Source organism: Nannospalax galili, unplaced genomic scaffold, assembly GCF_000622305.1.
Source record: "Nannospalax galili isolate Female #2095 unplaced genomic scaffold, S.galili_v1.0 scaffold580, whole genome shotgun sequence".
NCBI lineage: Eukaryota > Metazoa > Chordata > Mammalia > Rodentia > Spalacidae > Nannospalax > Nannospalax galili.
The window spans coordinates 590,956-614,641 of record NW_008345762.1 but is presented as its reverse complement, the minus strand read 5'-3'; the positions used below and the strand labels follow the sequence as shown (position 1 = coordinate 614,641).

The 23,686-nt window shown below is 45.1% G+C and overlaps 1 protein-coding gene across 1 annotated transcript; it reads left to right on the top strand.

Annotated features, from left to right (window-relative positions):
- Positions 1-334: 334 nt before the first annotated feature.
- LOC103741276 (prothymosin alpha-like) lies at positions 335-1,643 on the top strand. Its single transcript, XM_008842029.1, has 2 exons — positions 335-357; positions 1,226-1,643. The coding sequence occupies exons 1-2, from the start codon at positions 335-337 to the stop codon at positions 1,641-1,643; spliced, it is 441 nt and encodes a 146-aa protein (XP_008840251.1).
- The last annotated feature ends 22,043 nt before the right edge of the window (positions 1,644-23,686 follow it).

Sequence of the window (23,686 nt, the reverse complement as noted above, 5' to 3'; positions counted from 1 at the left end):
CACATGCCTTTAATCCCAGCACTTGTGAGGCAGAGGCAAGCAGATCTCTTGAGCGCATAACCAGGCTGGTCTATGTAGTGAGTTCCCGGCCAGCTGGGGCTACAGGGAGATGCTACCTCAGAAAACAGTATGTAATGGGAAGACTTACTCTTCCATGCTGGAACCTAAGGTCTTCATAGGTAGCCCTATTGCATTAGGTGACTGATACTAGCGTGAGGGTGGGGGCGGTGGGGGAACCCCTTACATTCTCACAAGGCAAGATTCAAAGGTAATTGAGAGAACAGAGTGTAAATGCAGCACTGCAGATAGCTGGAAGCAAGCTGTAGGGGAAGCCATGATTTATCTGTGCCCTGGGCTGTAAGTAAAGCCCCAAGAACATTCTGAAGTAATTTTTAATCCTCGGAGTAATGAACGTGGGCAACATTAATTCCCTTGCTAATATCTGATTATAAGATAATTTACAGTATGAAATAGCTAACTGACAATGTGTGCAATCTTACATAAGTAAAAGAAGATCCTGATAAATAGTAAGGGAGTATTAAGAATTTAATCATTCATAAATTGCAAAGGAATAATGGCATAAGAGAATAATTTTAACATCAAATTAACTTTATAGTAAGATTTTGGGACTGCCACGCACTAATGAGAGTAAGTTTCTGAAAGTCCTGTGACAATATGAAGAACTTCAAAAGTATTCATAGCAGGGCTGGAGAGCTGGTTCAGTTTCGTGTGTGCTGCTCTTGGAAAGAACGTTCAGTTCCCAGCACCCATGTTGGGCAGCTTACAACCTCCTGTAACTCCAGCTCGGATCGGATCCCTCTTCTGGCCTCTTCAGGTACCCAGACACATGTATACATACACACATAATTAAAAAGTCAAAGAAATATTCATAGCCTTTGACCAATTAATTTGGTTTTAGAGATCTAACGAAAACTTACAAAGCAACAATATTTATTACAGCTTTGTAAAAGAAAAGTTAGAAGTAACAATGTTCAACATAGTAATGGTTAGTTAATTGATGTGTCACGGACAATTAAAAGGCAAAATATTCTGGTGGTGGCTCACGCCTTTAGTCCCAGCAGGCATATCTGAGTTCTATGCCAACTGGAGCTGCAGAGAGACCCTGTCTCAAAAAAAAAAAAAAAAAAAAAAAAAAACTGTCTAACTGGCTGCTCAGAAAAGCCATCTTTGCATTGTTCCTGGGCCGGCTCTGTGCTCCCTGCAGCCACCCTCACCGCCTGCCGCCTCCTCCTCCGCGGACTCCAGCAGCTTTCGCGCCAGAGTCCACCAGTCCTCGCACTCTCCTCCTCCCGCTGCGTCGGGTCTCCGCCTGCTCCACCACGTCAGATGCAGCCGTGGACACCGGCTCCGAGATCACCACCAAGGACTTGAAAGAGAAGAAGGAAATTGTGGAGGAGGCAGAGGATGGAAGAGACGCACCTGCCAATGGGAACGCTAATGAAAATGGGGAACAGGAGGCTGACAATGAAGTAGATGAAGAAGAGGAAGAAGGTGGGGAGGAAGAGGAAGAGGACGGAGATGAAGATGAGGGGACCGAGGCAGGGCGGTGCGAGCGGACAGCTGAAGATGATGAAGATGATGATGTTGATACCAAGAAGCCGAAGACCGATGAGGATGACTAGACAACAAAAAGGAAAAGTTAAACGTCGAGGGCCACCTTGACCTATTCACCCTCCACTTCCCGTCTCAGAATCTAAACGTGGTCACCTTCGAGTAGAGAGGCAGGCCAGCCCGCTCACAGCCGGCAGTGCCACCGCAGATGACATGCGCTCTCCACCACCCCACCAAAACCACAACAAATTTGCCACAGGGGAGGAAAAAAACAAAACTTCCGAGGCCCTGCTTTTTTTCTTAAAAGTACTTTGAAAAGGAGAATTTGTTTGCATTTTTTATTTACATTTTATATTTTTGTACATATTGTTAGGGGTCAGCCATTTTTCATGATAACGGGTGACCAAACCAGCCTTCAGAGCGTTCTCTGTCCTACTTCTGACTTTACTTGTGGTGTGACCATGTTCATTATAATCTCAAAGGAAGAAAAAAAAAAAAAAACTTGTAAAAAAACAAAAAACAAAAACAACAACAAAAAAACAATCTTATTCCAAGCATTCCAGTACCTTTTTTGGTGTATGTACTAGCTGTACTATAAGTAGTGGTTTGTATGAGATGGTTAAAAAGGCCAAAGATAAAAGGTTTCTTTTTTTTCCTTTTTTTGTCTATGAAGTTGCTGGGGTTTTTTGGCCTGTTTCGTGTATGTGTGAAACAATGTCCAACAATAAACTGGAATTTTATTTTGCTGAGTTGTTCTAACAAAAAAAAATATTTAATCATGGAAAATACTTCTATAAAGAGAAAGCGTAAAGCTGGGCGTGGTGGTGCACGCTTTTAATCCTAGCATTTGGGAGTAGAGGCAGGTGGATCTCTGTGAGTTCAAGGCCAGCCTGGTCTACATAGTGAGTTCCAGGTCAGCTGGGGCTACAGGGAGTTTTTTTAAAAAAAAAAAAAAAAAAAAAAAAAAAAAAAAAAAAACCAGCATAATCAGCTTTTGAAGGCAAATACCTGTTTGTTTTATTTGTTGTTGCTGTTTTAATGAGGTTTTGTTTATAGACCATCTCATATGATCCAGGCTGACCTCAGATTCACTATGTAGCTGAAGTGGGGATTAAAGGTGTGCACAACCAGGACTAGCTTTTAATTTTTTTTAAGACAAAAAACATTGGAAGGATACATTCCTCAAAGTTACTGATACTGTCTCTACAGGGTGAGATTATTGAGAATTTCTTTTGCTATTTAGTAACTTCTAAATTTTCTCCTGAGAAAATTTACTGCTTATTTTCCTGCAAAAATGTTTTTAAAGAAAAACTACTTTTTTATTTTTTTTCATTTTTTGTGTATGAGTGTATAGCTCACATGTAGGTGGGTGCACCCGTGTCCTGCAGTGCCTGCGGAGGTCAGAAGAGGGCATCAGATCCCCTGGAAGTAGAGTTACAGACAGTTGTAAACTGAGATTTTAGTGATGGGAACCAAACCCAGCTCCTCTGCAAGAGCAGCAAGCACTCTTAACCACTGACCATCTCTCCAGCCTCAGAAAAATTTATTTTGAAGAGTTATTATATGGGAAAATAATGTTAAGAGCTGGGTGTGGTGGCGCAGGCCTTTAATCCCAGCACTTGGGAGGCAGAGGCAGGCAGATCTCTATGAGTTCAAGGCCAGCCTGGTCTACATATCTACATAGTGAGTTCCAGGACAGCTGGGGCTACAGGGAGACCCTGACTCAAAAAGACCTAAAAAAAAAAAAAAAGAAGAAGAAGAAGAAAGAAAGAAAGAAAAGAATGTTAAGTAAAAGGAACTGAGCTGTGGGGCTGGAGAGATGGCTCAGCAGTTAAGAACACTGGTTATTCTTGCAGAAGACCCAGGTTTGAATCCCAGCACCAACATGGCAGCTAACTGTCTGTAACTCCAGTCCCAGGGGATCTGACAGCCTCTTCTGACCGACAGCCTCTTCTGACCTCCTCGGGCATTGCTGGACATGACACAGGTGCACTTACCTACATGCAGGCAATACATGCATACACATAAAAAAAGAGAAATAAAATTTTTTTAAAAAAAGGAACTGAGCTGTGAAAGAAATAAGTCCAAGCTAGATGTACTCAGTAAGCTTCTGTATTTACCCTTTTCTCCCCAGACTATATCTATTCACTCATCAATGTTGCATTCTTAAACATTAGGAAGACCAAGACATAGCTTTTGAATCTTACAGCCTATTCTTGGAAGATAGTGGGTCTACTGTTTGGGAGGGCTGATTATGTTTTCCTCTTCCAGCTATGCTTAAATAGGTTGAATTTGTGATCTCCAAGAAATTAGAACGTGGGAATTTAGAAAGCAAGGCTTTAATTAGATGATTCAGCATCTTAAAATCACCTAATAGCATTATTTTGACCTTCTTTTCTCTTGCATTAGAGACACAGTTATGAATAGATTGCAGGTCTCATGACAGCCTCTGCCTTACTTTTTAGTGTGCAAATGTTGCATATAAAGCTGTTCTGAGGAACCTGCTCATTATTCAACGTGACTCTAGTTCCCAGTTTAGCCAAGTTCATTCTCCGAAGTGATACTAACCAAAATCAGACGGGATCGCCAAAGTATGTCAAAGGGAGCTAAGTAGTCAGCAACATGTGTTCTTTGCCAATTGTGAGTATAAAAATCTCTTAAATTGTTTAGGTTGTATCAGTCTGAAAAATGAGAAGGGAGCTAGGGATTGTAGCTCGGTTTGGTAGCATATACAGAGCCCTGGGTTTGATACCCAGCACCACATAAGCCCAGGTACGGTGGCATTCACCTATAATCCCAGCACTTGAGAGGTAAAGGCAGGAAGATCAGGAGTTCAAGGTCATCCTCAGCTATAGAGTGAATTCCAAGGCAGCGCAGGATACATGAAACTCTATCTCAAAATAAGAAAAAAAAATCTGATAAGCTAATCAAAATGTAAAATCTAAAACAAAAGCCATAGGTTATTAAAAAATCCCAGTGCCAAGGGTGAGTTACCTCCCCATGAACTGTTGGTCAGGGAAGCTCCTGAGGCCTTCGAAACAGTCTGCTTGCCATCAGAACTAGATAGTAAGACCCTATATATAGTTGGTTTTTTGAGACAGGGTCTCCCAGATGGCCGGGCACTCACTATGTAGACCAGGCTAGCCTTAATCTCACAGAGATCTATCTGCCTGACTCTGACTCCTGAGTGCTGGGACTAAAGGCATGCACCACCATGTTCAACTAAGACCTTATTTCAAAAGTGTCACATGCCTTGGTCTCAGAACATAGAGAAATCAAGCTGGAAGTGAGCTAGAAACTTCCTCTGTGATGGCTAGACATCATAGTTCTGGAAGGTGCTATTCATGCTGCTGAGGGAAATAGTTATAGCTGTCTTACTCAGCTCTAGAACCTAACTGCAACATACAGAACGCCAGCCAAGAGGAGCCCACTGGTGCAATAGTGGCAGGTTGTTATGGGGGTAACCAATCACTTTCTGGTTGAAATTGGTGCTCACTGGACAGGAGAGAATTCACATCTGATACTGTAAACCTGGTCAAAAGCCCATGACTGAGGAGGTCATAAGCCCTATTGGGGAAACTACTGCTATTGTTTTGCTAATGGGCATGATGTGCCTATCACATTGCCTTCTAAATAACCCACAGATCATTGCTGCTGTCAGCTTTGGTCAAAGATGCTTCTTTATGCAGTGATTAGTGGTGTAGATTCATAACAAATCAAAGAATAAACAACTGTTTAATGCCCAGTCATAAATGGAACATCATTTCACCCCCTCCAAAGCTCAGGGAACATATTGGAAGAAAGGGTGGAAGGATATAAAAGACAGAGGAGAGGAAGTTGGGGGAGTAGTAGTGTGCACCACTGATGTCCAGGTACGATGGCATGACATGGCTGTTTCACTCTTGAACTCATAGCATCTGTGGTTACCTGCACAAGATTAGGCCCATCAACGCCTTGTGGTTGATGGGGAGGGGGTCTCTCACTGTCTCTGTCTCTGTCTCTGTCTCTGTCTCTCTCTCTCTCTCTCTCGACAGGATTTTCCTATAGCCCCAGATGGCCTGGAATTCACTCTGTAGACCAGGCTGGCTTTGAACTCACAGAGATTTGCCTGCTTCTGCCTCCTGAGTGCTGGGATTGAAGGTGTGCACCACCACTCCCAGCCTCTATTTTGATATCTTTATGTGTGTGTGACCCAGTGGGTTTCATTATGGTTCCTTATAGGAGCATGGATAGGGTTTTTTTTTTTTTTTTTTTTTTTTTTTACAGGAACATTGTAAGTACCTTACCAGTGGTTACATCATTGAAATAAGAGTCCCTCCTCAGCTGGGTGTGGTGGCACACACCTTTAATCCAAGCACTCAGGAGGCAGAGGCAGGCAGATCTCTGTGAGTCTGGTCTCCATAGCGAATCCAAGCCAGCTAGGGCTACAGGGAGGCCCCGTCTTAAAAAGACGAAAAAAAAAAAAAGGACCAAAAAAAGTAGAAGGGGGCCTAGTTGGAAAGAGGAAGGAGATCAGTGGGGGTGGAAGGAGGACAAAAGAGTGATGGAGAGGTGAATGTGATCCAAATGTATTATGTGACTATATAAAAATGTAATAAGAGACTGGAGAGATGACTCAGCAGTTAAGAACACTGGTTGTTCTTACAGAAGACCCGAGTTCGAATCCCAGAACCCACATAGCAGCTAACAACTGTCTGTAACTACAGTTCCAGGGGATCCAATGGCCACTTCTGTCTTCTGAGGGCATTGCACGGCATGGGTACACTTACCTGCATGCAGGCAATACATTCACATACATAAAATTAAAAAAATAAAATATTTTTTTTAATGTAACAAGAGGCTGGAGAGATGGCTCAGCAGTTAAGAGCACTTGCTGCTCTTGCAGAAGACCCAGGTTCAGTTACCACCACCCACATGGCAGCTAACAACTTCCCATAACTCCAGTTCCTTGAAATGTGACACCCACTTCTAACTGCCTTAGGCATTGTACACATGTGGTACACTTACATACATGCAGACAAAACACTCATACACATAAAACATAAATAATAAATCATCCTCAAATGTAAATTATGTGTAATAAATGCTAATTAAAAGACATTTAGTAACATGAAAGTACCGCTTTTGCTTCTTGTGCCTGCTTAAAGATGTGAGAGCTTAGCTTCTGCTCCTCCTCCAGCCACCTCTGCCACCATACTTCCCTACCATGATGGTGTCTTGCCCCTAGGAACCATGTGAAACCCATTTGAGAGATATCAAGTTCACCTGAAGAAACAATGGCCAGGTATAGCTGTGAAATTCTTGGGAGCTTTAGGGTCAGTAGGAGAAATACCACTGAGATGGTGGCTCAACAGTCATGTCTTGGAAACAAGTGATAAGAAGGCCCTGAGTTTAGTATCTCTCCACAGTGGAGGATTGTTCTACATCCCTGTCACCCCCTCCAAGGCTCAGGGACTCTTGCAGAAGTGGCTGGCAGGAAGAATGTAAAAGCTGGAGGAAGGAGGGGAGTGTTGTATGGACTTGTCCTCTACCTGGCAAGCTGGACTGGCAAGCAGTGGACACATGCCTTCTCCAGATGGGATTCACTGGCTTGCTTCAATCACTACAAACTAATTTAACTATAGACCCTTCATAGGAGGGGAGGGGCAGAGGGAGTCAGTCACCCCACCCACCCAGTCAGCTTTAGCTGAGGGGGAGGGGCTAAGGATATATAAGCCAAGAATGCTGTGAGGCACCTCTCTCACTATTTTGTGTGTTTGTGTGGCTGTTGGGAGGTCATAGGATCTATGTTTGGGTGTGGACTTTCCAGTCCAGCCATAAATGGGGGGAAGCCCACTCTTCTGTAAGTAAATCTCCACCCCATACTCTGTTAGTAAGTCAAATAAAGTCGTTAGGATTTTTTTTTTAATGTACCATTGCTGGGCATGATGATGTACATCTTTAATCCCAGCACTCCAGAGTCAGAGGCAGGTAGATCTCTGTAAGATCAAGGTCAGCCTGGTCTACATAGTGAGTTAGTGAGCTCTAGGCCAGCTGGGCTATAGGGAGAGGCTGTCTCAAAAAAAAAAAAAAAAAAAAAAAAAAAATGAAGAAAAGTATCTCAAGCTCTACCCTCCATAAAAGAAGATAAACTGCTAACGGTTTAGTGAGTTGCCCTCCAAGAAATTACAGGCAGTTTACTTTTGCCTGTAATATTTCATCCTGCCTCTGTCTCCCAAGTGCTGGAAGTAAAGGCATTGCCCTACCAAGCTCAGATATATCATAGACATCTTTTTATATCAGCATGTAGACAGCTACCCTTTCTATATAGGGCTCTGTAATGTTCTGCTGTGTCCTACTGTACCATAATTTAACTTTCCAGGTTGATAGAATTCAGTCTTCAAATACATATTGTCTGTCACCATTTTCAATTCAAAACTGGATAAAGATAACTTGTAATATTACTTTACATTTCCATGGCTATTTCACAATGTAGAAAGAACACACCTTTTCTCTTTTTAAAAATATTTTATTATTTTTATTTTATGTGTATGAGTGTATTGCCTGCATGTAGGTAAGTGCACCCATGTCGTGCAATGACCATGGAGGACAGAAGAGGCCATCGGATCCCCTGGAACTGGAGTTACAGACAGTTGTTAACTGCCATGTGGGTGCTGGGATTTGAATCCGACTCTTCTGCAAGAACAACCAGTGTTCTTAACTGCTGAGCCATCTCTCCAGCCTCAAGAGCACACCTTTTCTACTTTGATCATCTAGCCTTTTGAAATAGAACAGGAAGCTATAACTGCACTGCATAAAAACAACCATCTAGACCACCCAACTGGTGAAGGTTAACCCTGGAATTTGTGTCCTGGCTGGAAGACTGACTGTTCACCTAGATCTGTGCTTCATGCAGAAACAGCTGGAAAGCTGTGTGGCTTTGAGGCCACATCTGCAGTCTTCCTGATTGGGTTTTAGTGGATCCATTTAGTGGATCCATTCCTTCTACCCTTTCTGATGCTTCCATTCCCACAGATGAGGGTGTTCCCAGTAAAGCCTCAGGGAATTCAGCCTAAGACAAACTCCAGTTGCATCATATTCATATTTAGTCAGTGACCCCTGCTGTCCCTCAAAACAAATTAACTTTTCCAACAATAATGCAATAAATTTTATTATGCAAATTGAGGGTGAAATTGAGGGGCCTAATGCCCCCATTGCATTACATAAACAAGATGTTCACCACTAAAAATATTTGCACCATGAGCAAAATATCTTGGCAAAATAAAAAAATATCTTGACCAAAATAAAAAAAAAAAGTTTTACAAGATGTGTTGGAATCATGTCCATTAAAAACCTGCACACTGGGAGAAAGGAAAAAAGAAAGCAGAAGGCAACAGAATACATGTGACAGGAAAGCAGACGGGGGTGGAAAGGACCAGAAAGAGGGGAGGAGGATGAAGATCAACTGACTCTGCCAACATGTCTGCCCCAACAGGCACATGTCTGTAACTGCACCTATGAATGCATGTGTGCACACACACATACACAACACAGACACACACACAGGAAAAGAATAAAAAGTACAGGGGCCCTGGGTTCAATCCTCAGCATTGCAAATATATATTGAGTCTTTTGCCCCGGTTTGTTTGTTTTTGAGACAGGGTCTCACTGTAGCCCCAGCTGTCCTGGAACTCAAGATGTAGACCAGGCTGGCCTCGAACTCACAGAGATCTGCCTGCCTCTGCCTCCCAAGTGCTGGGGACTAAAGGCATGTGCCACCACACCTGGCCTTGTATTTTTTTTTTTAATCATGAAAGCAACAATTTCCAAAATTTGGTAGTTAAACCAGTGAAGACTGAACAGAATAGTAAAAGAAGGGAACAGTAAAAAAAGGTTAAGAGATGGCTCAGCGGTTAAGAGCACCGACTGCTCTTGAAGAGAACCTGGGTTCGATTACCAGCACCCACATGGTGGCTATGAACAGTCCTTAACTCCAGTTCCAGGGGAATCTGAAGCCCTCTTCTGGCCTCCGAGGCATTGCACAACACAGGTGCACTCACATACATGCAGGCAGTACACTCATACACATAAAATAAAAATAACTAATTTTCTTTAAAAAAGGCTGGGTGTGGTGGCACACGCCTTTAATCCCAGCACTTGGGAGGCAGAGGCAGGCGGATCTCTGTGAGTTCAAGGCCAGCCTGGTCTACATAGTGAGTTCCAGGACAGCTGGGAATACAAGGAGACCCTGTCTCAAAAAGACCAAAAAAAAAGGTTAGAATCTAGTAGTGAAGGAGAGTTTGGATTGTGTCCTGCAGACCAAAAGCAGCATTGAGAATTAGAGAGCAGGGAACTCCTTTGAAGAACAGAGTAGTTTAGGAGAACTCCTCTGGAAGCTACTGTGTGGAGTGCATCCCGAAAGAAGGCCTGGAGGCAAAGACTCATTTAAAAGTGGCCCTAAACGGGTGCAGGAGAGATGGCTCAGCGGTTAAGAACACTGGTTGTTCTTGCAGAAGAGCCAGGTTCAAATCCCAGCACCCACATGGCAGCTAACAACTGTCCATAACTCCAGTTCCAGGGGATTCGACAATGCCCTCTGCTGGCATTGTACGACACAGTTGCACTTACCTACATGCAGGCAATACATGCATACACATATAATAAAAAAAATTAAAAAGTGGGCCTAAAACATGAGTGGCCCTGGACCCATAAAGAAAAAGATGGCATAAAAGATCACCCAGGGTTTGGTCACCCAGGGTCTGGTCACCCAGGGGTTTGGTGACTGACTGGGTAGGTGGATAAGTTGGAGACTCCATGAGACCAAACACCAACTTCAGCCGGTTAAGATGATTCAGTGGTTAAGAGAACCGGCTGTGGTTAAGAGCACTGGCTGCCCTTGCAGAGGACCTAGGTTGAGTCCCAGAGCCCGACCCACTGAGAGACCTGAGTGACTCCACCTTGGATAAAACCTCCATAGGACTGACCCAGCTCTGGGCCCTGTTCCAAGAAAAACCACAATACTTGGAACAGATAGAAAACAACTCCCCCGCCAACAGTCAATTAACCAGGGACAGGAAAATATTAAAAGTCCAGATATCTTTTCCAGTTTCCTGAAGCCAGCAGTTCATGGTTTGGCACTGAGATGCAACCAATCAGATGCTTGCCAGGCTGGAGACCCCCTACTCCCCTACTTGCTGACTTACTGAAATAAACCTATAAAAACCTCTGTCTCCCAAAGTAAGGGGTCTCACATCTGAGATCCGCTGAGTCGGTGACAGAGTGGACCCAAGCTTAAGCTTACAACAATAAAAAAACACGTGTATTTGCATCGGTCAGCTCCTTGGTGGTCTTTGGGGTCTCACAAACTGGGCACATCTTGGGGGCTCGTCTGGGATCCCCAAGACCTCCCGCCCAGGACCCCTGAACCAGAAGGTTCTTGGCCGGCCGGTGTCTGTTTGTTTCTAGTTGTACCTGTCTGTGTCTGTCCTAGCTTTTGTTCTGAGCCTCGAGGCAAACTTGTGAACAGTGTGGTCAGGAGCGGTTGGAGCGGACATGCTAGATGACCATGACCACAGAGGACTGGAAGATGTTCCAGACCTCGGCAGAGGGGACAGAGGGCCCCGGACTCTGTTGATTTCTGTGAAAGGACAAGGCAGTTTGCTCCCGCAGCATGGCAGCTCACTACTATCCTACTTTCAGCTTTTCTTCCGCATGAGCAGGGGAATTTGTTACTTGGCCTTCTGTGTGTCTTTCTGGCCCTCTGTTTTGTCTTTGGTTGTCTATTTCTCTGTGACTGAGAGGAAGAAATGGGACAGACTCCCTCTATACCCCTGGACCTAGTTCTTGCACATTTTGGAGAGGTTAAGACTCGAGCCCATAACCTCTCTGTTGTTGTCAGGAAGGATAAACTAATTACTTTCTGCAGGTCTGAATGGCCCACTTTCAATGTGGAATGGCCCTCAGAGGGGACCTTTGATCTTGCTGTCATTAATGTGGTTGAGAAAATTATTCTTCAACCACGTATGGGACACTTGGATCAAATATCATACATAATGGTCTGGAGAGATTTAGTTAATAACCCCCTCTTTGGGTCAAGTCTTTTCTTCCTTTACAGAAAACTGAGGTGCTGACAGCTGCAGAATGGAAAACGACAACCCAGAAAGCACCTAAGCCTGAAACAAAACCATCAGTACTGTCACTGTATACTGTCTTACAGGGCAGCACAGAAGAAGATCTAATTTTTCCTCCCCCTCCTTATCCACCTCCTCCACAGGAGGTACCCCCTCCAGAACCAGCACCCCTGGTACCAGATCCTGCACAGGCATGGGGGGGCTGGCTCAGGGGACAAGAAGGTCAGCAACACTGGAGGGTCCAGACTCTGCTGTTCTACCCCTCAGAGCTGCTGGCCCCGCAGATGAGGCTGGCAACCAGCCCCATCACTATTGGCCATTTGCCACTAGTGACTTTTACAACTGGGGAGCCCAGAATGCTCCCTTTTCTGAAAATCCTAAGGAGCTTATTAATTTATTAAAAACTGTCTTATTCACACACCAACCCACTTGGGATGATTGTCATCAATTATTACAGGTCCTGTTTACCACAGAGAAAAGGGAACTTATCCAAACAGAAGCCAGGAAGTTAATTCTTGGCAATACTGGTGTCCCTACTACTGACCTGACACTGATTGATGCTGCCTATCCATTGATCCGGCCTGATTGGGATTATAATACTGCAGAAGGTAAGGGAAGGCTACTGGTTTAATGACAGGCTCTGTTGGCAGGTCTCAAAGTGGCTGCTCGTAGGCCAACTAATTTGGCAAAGGTATATGATATTAGGAACTAAATGAAAGCCCAGTTGCATTCTTAGAACAAATAACGGATGCCTTCTGCAGGTACACTCCATTAGATCCAGAGGCCAAAGATAATTTAGTGGCAGTGGCCATGGCTTTTGTTAACCAGTCGGCTCCGGATATAAAGAAAAAGCTCCAAAGAGCTTAAGGAATTTAATAACTGTGGCCAAGAAAGTGTACAATAATAGAAATAGTGCAGGAAGAAAAAAAAAAACAGATAAAGGCAGAAAGAAGGCAGAACAAAGACCTGGCAAGGATCCTGTTGGCTGCCACTGCAGATCCAGAGGACTGGTGGAGGCGTCTGAGACAGATAACATTGGGAAAAGGAGTCTCTTGCAGTATGTGGATGACCTACTTGTGGTGGCAGACAGCCAAGAGGCTTGCATGGATGGCACAGAACGCCTGTTGTAGACGTTGGGAAGCCTGAGCTATTGGGCCTCTGCTAAAAAGGCCCAACTATGCAAGCAATGGGTCCTATACTTGGGCTATATACTCAAAGAAGCACTACTGGTAAAAGATGCTGACAAACTGACTTTGGGCCAGAACTTGACCATCACCACACCACATGCAATTAAAGAAGTTTTAAAGCAGTCCCCAGACAGATGGCTAAGTAACGCCCATATAACTCATTATCAGGCATTACTTCTTAATTCTGCTAGAATCGCCTTCCAGGTACCAGTTGCCCTGAATCCAGCCATGCTCTTGCCAGACCCAGACTTGGATGCCCCCCTGCATGATTGTGCCAGAATCCTGGCCCATGTCCACAGGTACCCGATCAGATTGAGAGCTACCCCATTATCTGATGCTGACCTCAGGAGAGCCCAATGGTCCCATAAACATGTATAGCCTAAATTACGTGCTCTTTATGAGACAGGACCCCCTCCAGAACCTCATCAATATCGACCTGGTGACTGGGTCTATGTTAAGAGACATCATCAAGGATCCTTAGAGCCATGGTGAAAGGGGCCCTATGTCATCCTACTGACCATCCCCATAGCCCTCAAAGTGGATGGTGTAGCATCATGGATCCACCACACATGGTCAGCTGACCCATTTGCCATAGAGGACTGCACATCCCCAGTTTCAGGATGGAGAGTTTCAAAGGACCCCAACAATCAGCTCAAGCTAAAGCTCACCCGATTTTCAAACTGCTGACTGTATATACTCTGTTCCCCATGATAGCTGCTCCTGCTCTGGGAAGCCCACATCAGCCTATAAATCTGACTTGGGTCCTCCAAGATGTGATAGGAGGTAATATATTGTTTCAGATCTCCCAAGTAGTGCTTCCGACTACTTGGTTCCCAACTCTGCACTCCCATTTAGATAGCCTCTTTGATTTCAATCCTAAGGGAGGCGCACATCCTCATGCTCTAACTAACTCTCCAGGCCCATACAGAAAACCAGGCTGGTTCTATGTTTTTCCAGAGCCTGGAACTCTGAAATACAAGACCCAGAGAAACAGGTGTGGAGAGGATAGCACTACTTATTGGGCTCAATGGGGCTGTGAAACAACGGGACACATATGGTGGACCCCTCAGGGAGGAGATCTTATTAAGGTAATGTGGGAGCAACTGATACCCACTAATCCTCATAAAAATGGTAGACTCAATATTAGTTTTGCTAAAAAAGAAAAGAGAGCCACTGGCTGGGAAGCAGGAAAAACTTGAAAAATAAGACTCTATGTGGGCTGGACAGAACCAGATCCAGGAACTTTATTCTCTATTCAATTAAGAGTAAGAGTTCCTCAGTACCAGACCCGTTCGGTCCCCTTGAGACCAGGTACTTTTTTAAAGGTCACCCCAAAATCAATCTTGTCAACCACAGCGGCCCCCTCAAATAATGGCTATTCTGACAGCCATGGCCCTCCTATAGGTGACACTGACCTGCTTTGGTCACTAATGGTCCAGACTTACCAGGTACTCAATGATACCAGGCCAGACCTCACTTCATCATGCTGGTTATGTTATTCATCAAGGCACCCATACTATGAAGGGATTGCATTCATAGGAAACACCACCCTAGCGCCAGACCAAGACAGCTGTGGATGGGCTCAGCAGGAAGAAATCAGGCTTACGCTACAAGATGTTTCAAGACAAGGGCTATGTATAGGCAAGCCCCCTCATGAGTACACTGCCCTATGCAACCAGACCCTGCCAGTGCTGGCCAATAACTTGTACTTGCTACCACCAAATCAAGGATAATGGACATGTACTTTGGGATTAACCCCATGCGTCCATTATAAAGTTCTTAATCATCAGATTTTTGTGTTCTAGTACAACTAATCCCTAGAATTATTTATCACTCAGACCAGAATATAAATAGGGCCCTGATCAGGCAAGGACCCCTTCACCGTAATCACCAGGAAAGAGAAGCTGTTACTGCCATCACCCTACCCATTCTTCTGGGATTGGGACTGGCAGGAGCAGGTACAGAAATTTCAGTCTTGACCATACAAAGCCAAAACTACCATAGCCTTAGAGCCGCAATAGATGCAGACATCCAAAACTTAAAAAAAAATCTATTTCCCATTTACAAGAATCTCTAACCTCCTTGGCAGAAATGGCTCTTCAGAATAGGAGAGGCCTAGACCTGTTGTTCTTACAACAGGGAGGCCTCTGCGCTGCCCTTAAGAAAAAATGTTTTTATGTAGATCACTCTGGGGTTGTCAAAGAAAGGTTAGAAAAAGCCCGGCTCAAAGAGAGAACGAATATAGGGCTAGACAAGGATGGTTTAAATCCTGGTTCGATAGCTCCCCTTGGTTGACTACTTTGATTTCAACCTTACTCTGACCCCTCCTCATTCTGATTATGCTCTTGACTTTTGGGAGCAGCTGGGAGCTACACAGCTAATAGTAATGTGAACCCACTATCATTCCCTCCAGAGTCTGGGTGATAAAAAACATGAGATGAGGGGGAGCCCATAATTGGGCCCCCAAGGTACTAGTCAGAGGGGGGAATGAGAGACCTGAGTGACTCCATCTCGGATAAAACCTCCATAGGACTGACCCAACCCTGGGCCCTGTTCCAAGAAAAACCACAATACTTGGAACGGATAGAGAGAGAACTCCCCCACCAATGGTCAATTAACCAGGGACAGGAAAGTACTAAAAGTCCAGATATCTTTTCAGATTTCCTAAAGCCAGCAGTTTATGGTTTGGCACTGAGCTGCAACCAATCAGATGCTTGCCAGGCTGGAGACCCCCTACTCCCCTACTTGCTGAACTTGACCTATAAAAACCTCTGTCTCCCAAAGCAAGGGGTCTCACATCTGAGATCCGCTGAGTCAGTGACAGAGTGGACCCAAGCTTAAGCTTGCAACAATAAAAGAACCCTTGTGTGTTAGCATCGGTCGGCTCCTTGGTGGTCTTTGGGGTCTCGTGAACAAGGCACAACAATACAATCTAAAAAGATTTTAAGTGGAATTACCCTATAATGGGATGGGGGACGGTCAGTTAACCAGGGACAGGAAAGTACTAAAAGTCCAAATGTTTTTTCAGATTTCCTGAAGCTGGCCGTTTATGGTTTGGCACTGAGCTGCAACCAATCAGATGCTTGCCAGGCTGGAGACCCCCTACTCCCCTACTTGCTGAACTTGACCTATAAAAACCTCTGTCTCCCAAAGCAAGGGGTCTCACATCTGAGATCCGCTGAGTCAGTGACAGAGTGGACCCAAGCTTAAGTTTGTAACAATAAAAGACCCCTTGTGTGTTTGCATCGGTCGGCTCCTTGGTGGTCTTTGGGGTCTCACGAACCGGGCACAACACCACATGGTGTAACAACCATCCAGAACTCTATTTCCATTCTCTTCTAACCTCCTCCACCAATGCCTGACATGGGTACACTTACATGCATGCAGGCAATAGTCATACATATGAAAAACGCATTTTACATACATTATTTGCATTGACAGAGTCACTGAGAGGTGCCAATCCCATCTCCAAAACTGTTTTGAATTTGTCTAGATCTCTCCATCTCTGTTGTCACAATGTTCAATCAAGTTACTGGTTTGTTTTTCAGACAGCACAAGCTGGCTTGTAGACAACCTTAAACTCTTCATCCTCCTTCCTCCACCTCCCATGTGCTGTGTGCTGGAATGATAGGTATGTACCACATCTGGGGTGCTGGAAATTGAACCCAGGGCTTTGTGCATGCTACATAAGCACTCTTCCAACTGAGTAACTTGCCCAGCCCTGGTCACTGGTAGTTTAAGGATAAAATCCAAATGCCATAGGAGGCCTTACTCTAGCCCCCAGCTGTGTGAACACTGTGCCTTGTCTCCACCCTAGTCTGATAGAATATGTGAATTGCAGAAGACCCAAAAGCCTCATTAAGGGAAAACCATAAATCCCTTAAAGCGTCTAACTGGCCCTAAATTGGCAGCCTGACCTTGCTCAAGCCTGGCCTTGCTCAAGTCTTATCAACTGGTCACTCCCTGGACTGAGAGAGACTGTTTGTGGAGCCCACCTGTCTCCTTTAGCGCTAAAGCTAACTCATCCACCTGCCTGAGAAAATGATCTTGGGAAAACAGCCCCTCAAGAACACCAGACCCTGGCACGTAGATAACTCTTGCAGCTGTTTGCAGCAGAGTCCCTATATAAGACCAAACTGCTCCCCATTTCAATGCAGATACTCATTCCTCAAGGAAGAGCTTATCAGCCTTTGCTGGGTTTCCTGCATCCAGGGAGCACATTCCTTGCCTGTGGCAGGTCTGGCTCTGATTCTTATTTTATTTTATTTTTTGTCTTTTTGAGACAGGGTCTCCCTGTAGCCCCAGCTGGCTTGGAACTCACTATGTAGACCAGGCTGACCTTGAACTCACAGAGATTCACCTGCCTTCGCCTCCCAAGTACTGGGATCAAAGGCGTGTGCCACCATGTCTGGCATGATGCTTATTTCTAAACTTTAAACTCCTTCCTTTTTCTGCCCTCCTAAACCTAACATAGTCAATACCTGTTTTCCTCCTCAGACCATCTCACAAGAATGACTGCTTCCTCAATCCCCAGGTCATAGCTAAAAAAAGAGTTGATTCTTCTCTGAAACAAGTTACACCTGTTGCTCTCTTTCATAACACCCCAGTTGCCCGCCATAGTTCTGTGTGTGTATAATTACCATGCCTCTTTCTCTGTACAAATACTGTGTGTTCATTTGTGTGTTTCCAATACACATCTGTCCCTAAGATTCACTACACTTTAGGAGAAGCCAAAGTCTATTTGTATATTCACCACGGTGTTCCCAACATGACTGGAAACATATGCACAATTAATATTGCTGAATGGGCGAGTGTGGTAGGCTCTGTGCTACTGTGGGGAAACAAAAGGTAAAACGGACATGGATCATACCTTAGAGGCATTCACTCCCTAGTAGGGAGCTGTGTCTGAAATGTTTATCAGACTAGATGTGATGGTTAATCTTGATTATCCACTTGATTGAGAGACCTTTAGATTAGTAAAGCACACCGCTGGGTGTGTCTGAGGGCATTTCCAGAGAGATTAACTAAGGGAGAAAGACACACCCCTTGTGGGTGGCATCCCATAGCCTGGATGGAATAAGTGGGGAAAAGAGAAAACACCCAACAATATAGGCATATATTCATATTCCTCTTGTGCACTCTCTCGATCTCTTCCTTTCCTCCTTTCCTCCCTTCCTCCCTCCCTCCCTCCCTTCTTCCCTCCCTGGGGGCCATGAGGTAAGGAAACTATAAATCCTGAAGAAGGGGCACTGGTATAGCTGTGGGAATCAGAGACTCTAGAGAAAACATAGTAGTATTGCATTGGCCTGAATGGACGGGAAGCCTATGTAAAGGCATCTGGCAAAGGATGTCCAGGGACCACATGGAAAAGATGTGGTCAATTGAACTGGGGCATGGAGAAAGTACATCAAGACAAAAGCATGAGGGAAGGTTGGAAAACAGAGATGACACCGACTGTCACTGTCAAGGGTCTCATTTGCCAGGCTAAGAATTCTGGGATGTATTCTAGAGGCAATGTTGAGTAACAACAATAACTCAACTTGGGCTGGAGAGATGGCTCAGTGGTTAAGAGCACTGGCTATTCTTGCAGAGGACCCAGGTTCTAGTCCTAGCACCCACATGGCAGCTAAAATACATCCGAACTCCAGTTCCAAGGGCTCCTATGCCCTCTTCTGGCCTCTATGGGCATTGGACAGTGTGGGTGCACTTACATGCCTTGGTGTTCAGTCTCATCCCATATGGACCCAAGAAGCAATGGAGCCAAGATACCCTGAGCAGAAACATCTGAGATCATAAGGCAAAAATAAACTGCCTAACAACACCTAATCAAGATCATATTCATTTCACAAATGTCCCCAAAATAACTAAAAGGCCTTTTTTTTTTTTTCCCAGAACCAGAATCCAATCAGGCACTTGACCATGTCCATAGTGTATTTGTTATTAGAGAACAGAATCACTCTATGTAACCCATTGTAGCCATCCCCCTTGTCCCTTAAGGACAGTAGCACTCAGCTCACTGATGTCAACAGGCTCCCGAGTGGCAAAACCAGGGGACTCCTGATCTAATCTCAGTTTCTTGGCACTGGTCAAGCAGGGCATCTACTGCCCAGGCTGGCCTTGAACATACTGCTTCCATGTCTTTGTATGTCTGGTGCTGGGCGTGAAACCTTGGTTCTTGTGCATGTGAGACAAGCACTGTACCAACTGAGTAATACCCTCAGCCTTAGTGCGGGATGCTCCCCCTGTGCCCGCAGTCGTTGGCCACCGGTCCGCGGGGGGCAGGGAGAGCAAAGCGGGGAGCGCAGAAGCAGCGCGTGAGTGTTGATGGAAGGCAGCTTCTTCCGGGAAGACTGCTCACAGGCTGGTCCCAGGCGCAGTGAAACACAGGATACAGCTCCGGTTTATTAGGGTGAAAACTAGAAGATTTATAGTGTGGAGGCAGTAGCAAAAGCCTCGGCTGATAGGTGCTCTGTAGTATGCTTTATTTACATGTGGCGGTGGGCTTCTATCAATCAGGCTGTCAGACAATGCCTGATTATCATATAGAAAAAACCTGGTAGTTTCTATGCCAGAGGTCATGTTTCAGGTAAGGCATCTGTGGTGGCCACTTCAAAGTGAGTCAGGAAGAGAGCAGGAGGCGCCCTGCTGAAAAGGGGAGTCTTTCCATCAGGCGCCGAGCCGGCTTGCGGCTATCCGGGCATGGAGAGACTGCGACCCTAACAGCAGGGTTCCCCAACACCTTAGATATTCTTCTGTTTTTTTTTTTTTAAATAGATTTATCTTATTGTTTAACTATGTGTGTGTGTGTGTTTGTGTCTGCATGCACATTAGTGCAGGTGCCTGGGGAAGCCAGAGGCATTGGATTTTCCTGGAGCTAGAGTTACCAGCAGTTGTGAGCATGAACCAAGGGAAGCAGATACTGGGCAAAAGCAGTAAGAGCTCTTTGAACTATATTAGCAACTTAACCTAAGTTAATCCATCTTGCTCAGAATAGCTATTTTAACAGTAACCTCTTTTTACTTACGGGAAATATTTAAAAAGAGACAACAGCCTTGAGTTCTAAGAAATAGCTCAGTCACAAACAGTGGAACGTGCTAACCTCAGACATTTTACATCTGGCTAACTGCTTGTTTTTGCTTCTGTAACTCACTTGCTATTTTAGGTTACCTCGACACAAAGTATAAGACCACCCTGCTATTATGACCACCCGATAACTGCTGATTTCAGCTTTCTTACTATACTTGTTATGGCTAGGAAGTTGACTAATTTTAAAATTACAAAGTTGATTGGCAAGTTATATGACTGTATCACTTGTCTGTATAATGATTGGTTGTTGATTAATAGATTCAAAGTTTTGCTATATTGTACAAACCTGATTGGTTCACAAGTATCCTGTTTGAATACTATTTCTGTAATCCTATAAAAACTCTGACCCAACAATGATCAGGGCTGCTTCTACTCCTGAGATAGACAGCCTGGCGGGTCAAAATAATAAACATTTACCTTGCTACTTTTCTTAAAGTGGTGCTGGTGATTTTTTTTGAGAACTCTGATCTATAACACTCTTAACCACAGACCATGTCTCCAGCCCCCACATTCTTGATTCATCTCACTGGAGTTTATCTTTTAACTGCTTTCCTCTAGTCCCTAGAAATTGGAGTTCACGTCTAGATTCAATTATTTTGACAAGAAAATTTCATTCCCTGATGATATATGTACTTTTTGGTGCAAGGCCACAAGGACTTCATAAAAAATGTTGGTTGTCCCTGGGCTAGTGAGGCTAAGTTGGGTAACTGGACTGAAATAGGGACAGCCAGATCCCTTGGTTTTAAAAGTATGTGCTTCCCCTTTGTGATTGTTCAGTGAACTCGGAGGTGTGCAGAACATGGCTCACATTTTTTTGTAGCTGTTTGCAATTTATCAAACATTCAAATGCACTTAATCACAACTGTGACTCTATAAGGTTTTTGTTCTCTTTCTTTCTCCCTCCTTTCCTATTATCTGCAAATTTTTTTTTAGCTGAATTTTTGGGAATTTCATAGAATGTATTTTGAGCGTAGTTTGCCTCGCCCATCTATACCGTTCTTACTCCTCTTCCACCTAATTTCATTTACTCTATTTTATATAGATGTCCTATAGAATCACATTTGTATCTCCAAATGACCTTCAGTCTGGGTCCATCCACTGGAGCCTGGTTAACCTTCCAAGAGTCACAACTTTAAAAGAGATTGACTCTCCCCTCTCCCAGCAGCCATCAGTCACCAGTAGTTAACAGAAGTTAAAACTAGGAGCTAGAAAGATGGCTCAGTGGTTAAAAACACTGACTGTTCTTGCAGAAGACCTGGTTTGAATCCCAGCACCCACATGGCAGCTAACAACTGTCTGTAACTCCACTTCCAGCACCCACATGGCAGCTAACAACTGTCTGTAACTCCAGTTCCAGGGGATCCAACAGCCTCTTCTGTCCTCCATGGGCATTGCACAACATGGGTGCACTTACCTATATGCAGGCAATACACGCATACACATAAAATAAAAATAAATTTCTTTAAAAAAAATAGGCTTTTCTAAACCTGGGGCTGGAGAGATGGCCCTGGGGTTGAGGTCCCAGCATCCACATGGCAGTTACCAACCAACTGTAACTCTAGTTCCAGGTTATCAGATACCCCCTTCTGGCCTCCATGGGCATTATATGACACAGGTGCATCTATATACTTACAGGCAAAACATTAACACACACAAAAATAAATAAATCAGAGCTGAAGAGGTGGCTCAGCAGTTAAGAGCAAGAGCACTGGCTGCTCTTGCAGAGGATCAAATTTTGATTCCCAGCACCCACATGGCAGCTAACAACTGTCAGTAACTCCAGTTCCAGGGGAATCCAACGCCTTCAGACCTCCACCAGCACTGCACGACATGGGTGCACTTAGACACATACAGGCAATACACTCATATACATAAACTAAAAATAATAAACTATTTAAAAAATAATAAAATAAAAATGCTTTTAAAACTAGGCTTTTCAAAACAGGATAGCTTACTTTACTGACATTGCTAAGAAACATAATCTCTAAAAAGGTTTATGTTTAATTATTATGTGTGTATGTGCATATGAGCACAAGTGCCTAAGGATGCCAAAGTGTTGTAGTTCCCTGGAGCTGGAGCTGGAATTACTGGAATTACAGGCAGTTGGGAGCTGTCTGATGTGGGTGCTGGGAACTGAACTCGGTATGAGCAGTATGCACTTTTACCCACTGAGCCATTTCTCCAGCCCTCCAGAGTTAAATTTTGCAGTATCTAAAAGCTGTTCCTGGGGTCAGAGAGATGGCTAAGCTGTTAAGAGCAATTTCTGCTCTTGCAGAGGACTGCAAAGCTGTCTGTAAGTCCAACTCCAGGAGATCCAACGCCCTCTTCTGGGCTCTGCCAGCATCTGCACATGGGTGCAAATACACATAATTAAAATAAATACATATTACTACAAATTAAAAGCTTCCTACTGCCAGCTCCAACTGCTAAAACGTTAACAGGTGCTGGATTCCCCAAAGTACAGCTTTTGGCTATTTTTGTAGTAATAGTTTACAACATTTCAATGTTTCATTAATTACTGAATTTGTGATTTTTCCCAGGTTGTAAATAAACTGATCCAAACTAAGGATTCAATCCCCAGTACCGCAAAACAACAACAAACAAGCTCAGGAGTCCTGCATTTACGGTGCTAAGCCTAACCAGGGCCCTTAGAGCTGGAAGAGATGAGAGTCAGATCTTTGCCAATCTGCTGTCCCCGGAAGCTAGGTCAGCGACTTGAGGGACAGATTTTGTAGAGACCCGTGAGAATCTACAGCGGAGACAGAGTGGGTACAGCAGGGGAAGGGGAACGTGGCAGGGGTCCTGGGCCCAGGAGGGGGCTGAGGAAGCTATTCCCGGGCTCCCCAGGCAGCAGAGCCTGCAGCTCTAAGAAGGGATCCCTAGGTAGGCTGAGGAGCCTGGCTTTCTCTAAACAAGACCCTCCGAAGGTCTTAATCCAGAAGGAGGAAATTCCACAACGCGTCCACATCAAACAACGCCTAGCACCGCCCATCACTTCCTGGAAGCTGCAATCTGGCGGATACGTTCCAAACCCATGTCCAGGCGTTTACTGTTTACTGATTGTTCCGATCTGCCCCTCTCTGATCAAGTCATTTTCGTTGGTCAGCACTGCCAACCTCCAGCGTCCACTGACAAGCCCCGAAACCAACCATCTCCAGCCGTGGCCCCGCTTCTCCACCAACGTGTGAGCGACGTATGTGTCCGCCAATAAGAAATAAAAGCGCCCCTTCGGCCTCAGCGCTTTCAGTCATTGGTAGAAGAGGTGGAGCAGCTGACAGCCAACCACGAATCCGTCAGGGCGGAAGAGGATGAGGCGCAGACGGATGGGAGCGGGTGACGTGGCGGTGACAGCACCAGAAACTGGAATGAGTGGCGGGAACACGATCCAATCGGCGATGAAGCCGGCCGGGCACTCGGCATTCTCCCGTCCTCCCGACTTCAGACGCGCACCAATGATGTCGAAGACGCTTCTGATTGGCATTCATCTCAACTAATCCACGGCGGGGTTGGTGGACGCGTCCCGCCCCCGGCTCCTCACTGGGCGGAGTAGCATGACAGGCCTCAGAGAAATGCCAATGTCTGCGGGGTCTTCCGCAAGTGACACTCGGCGGCGCCAATCGCCGTCCTCCTTCCCGGCGGCCGAGCCCTCCTTCGCCGGCGGGCCTGGCGGGGCGGGGACGCTGCGCGGCGGCGGCTGAGGCGCTAGCCGTGTGGGGCGCTCCGGGCGGCGGC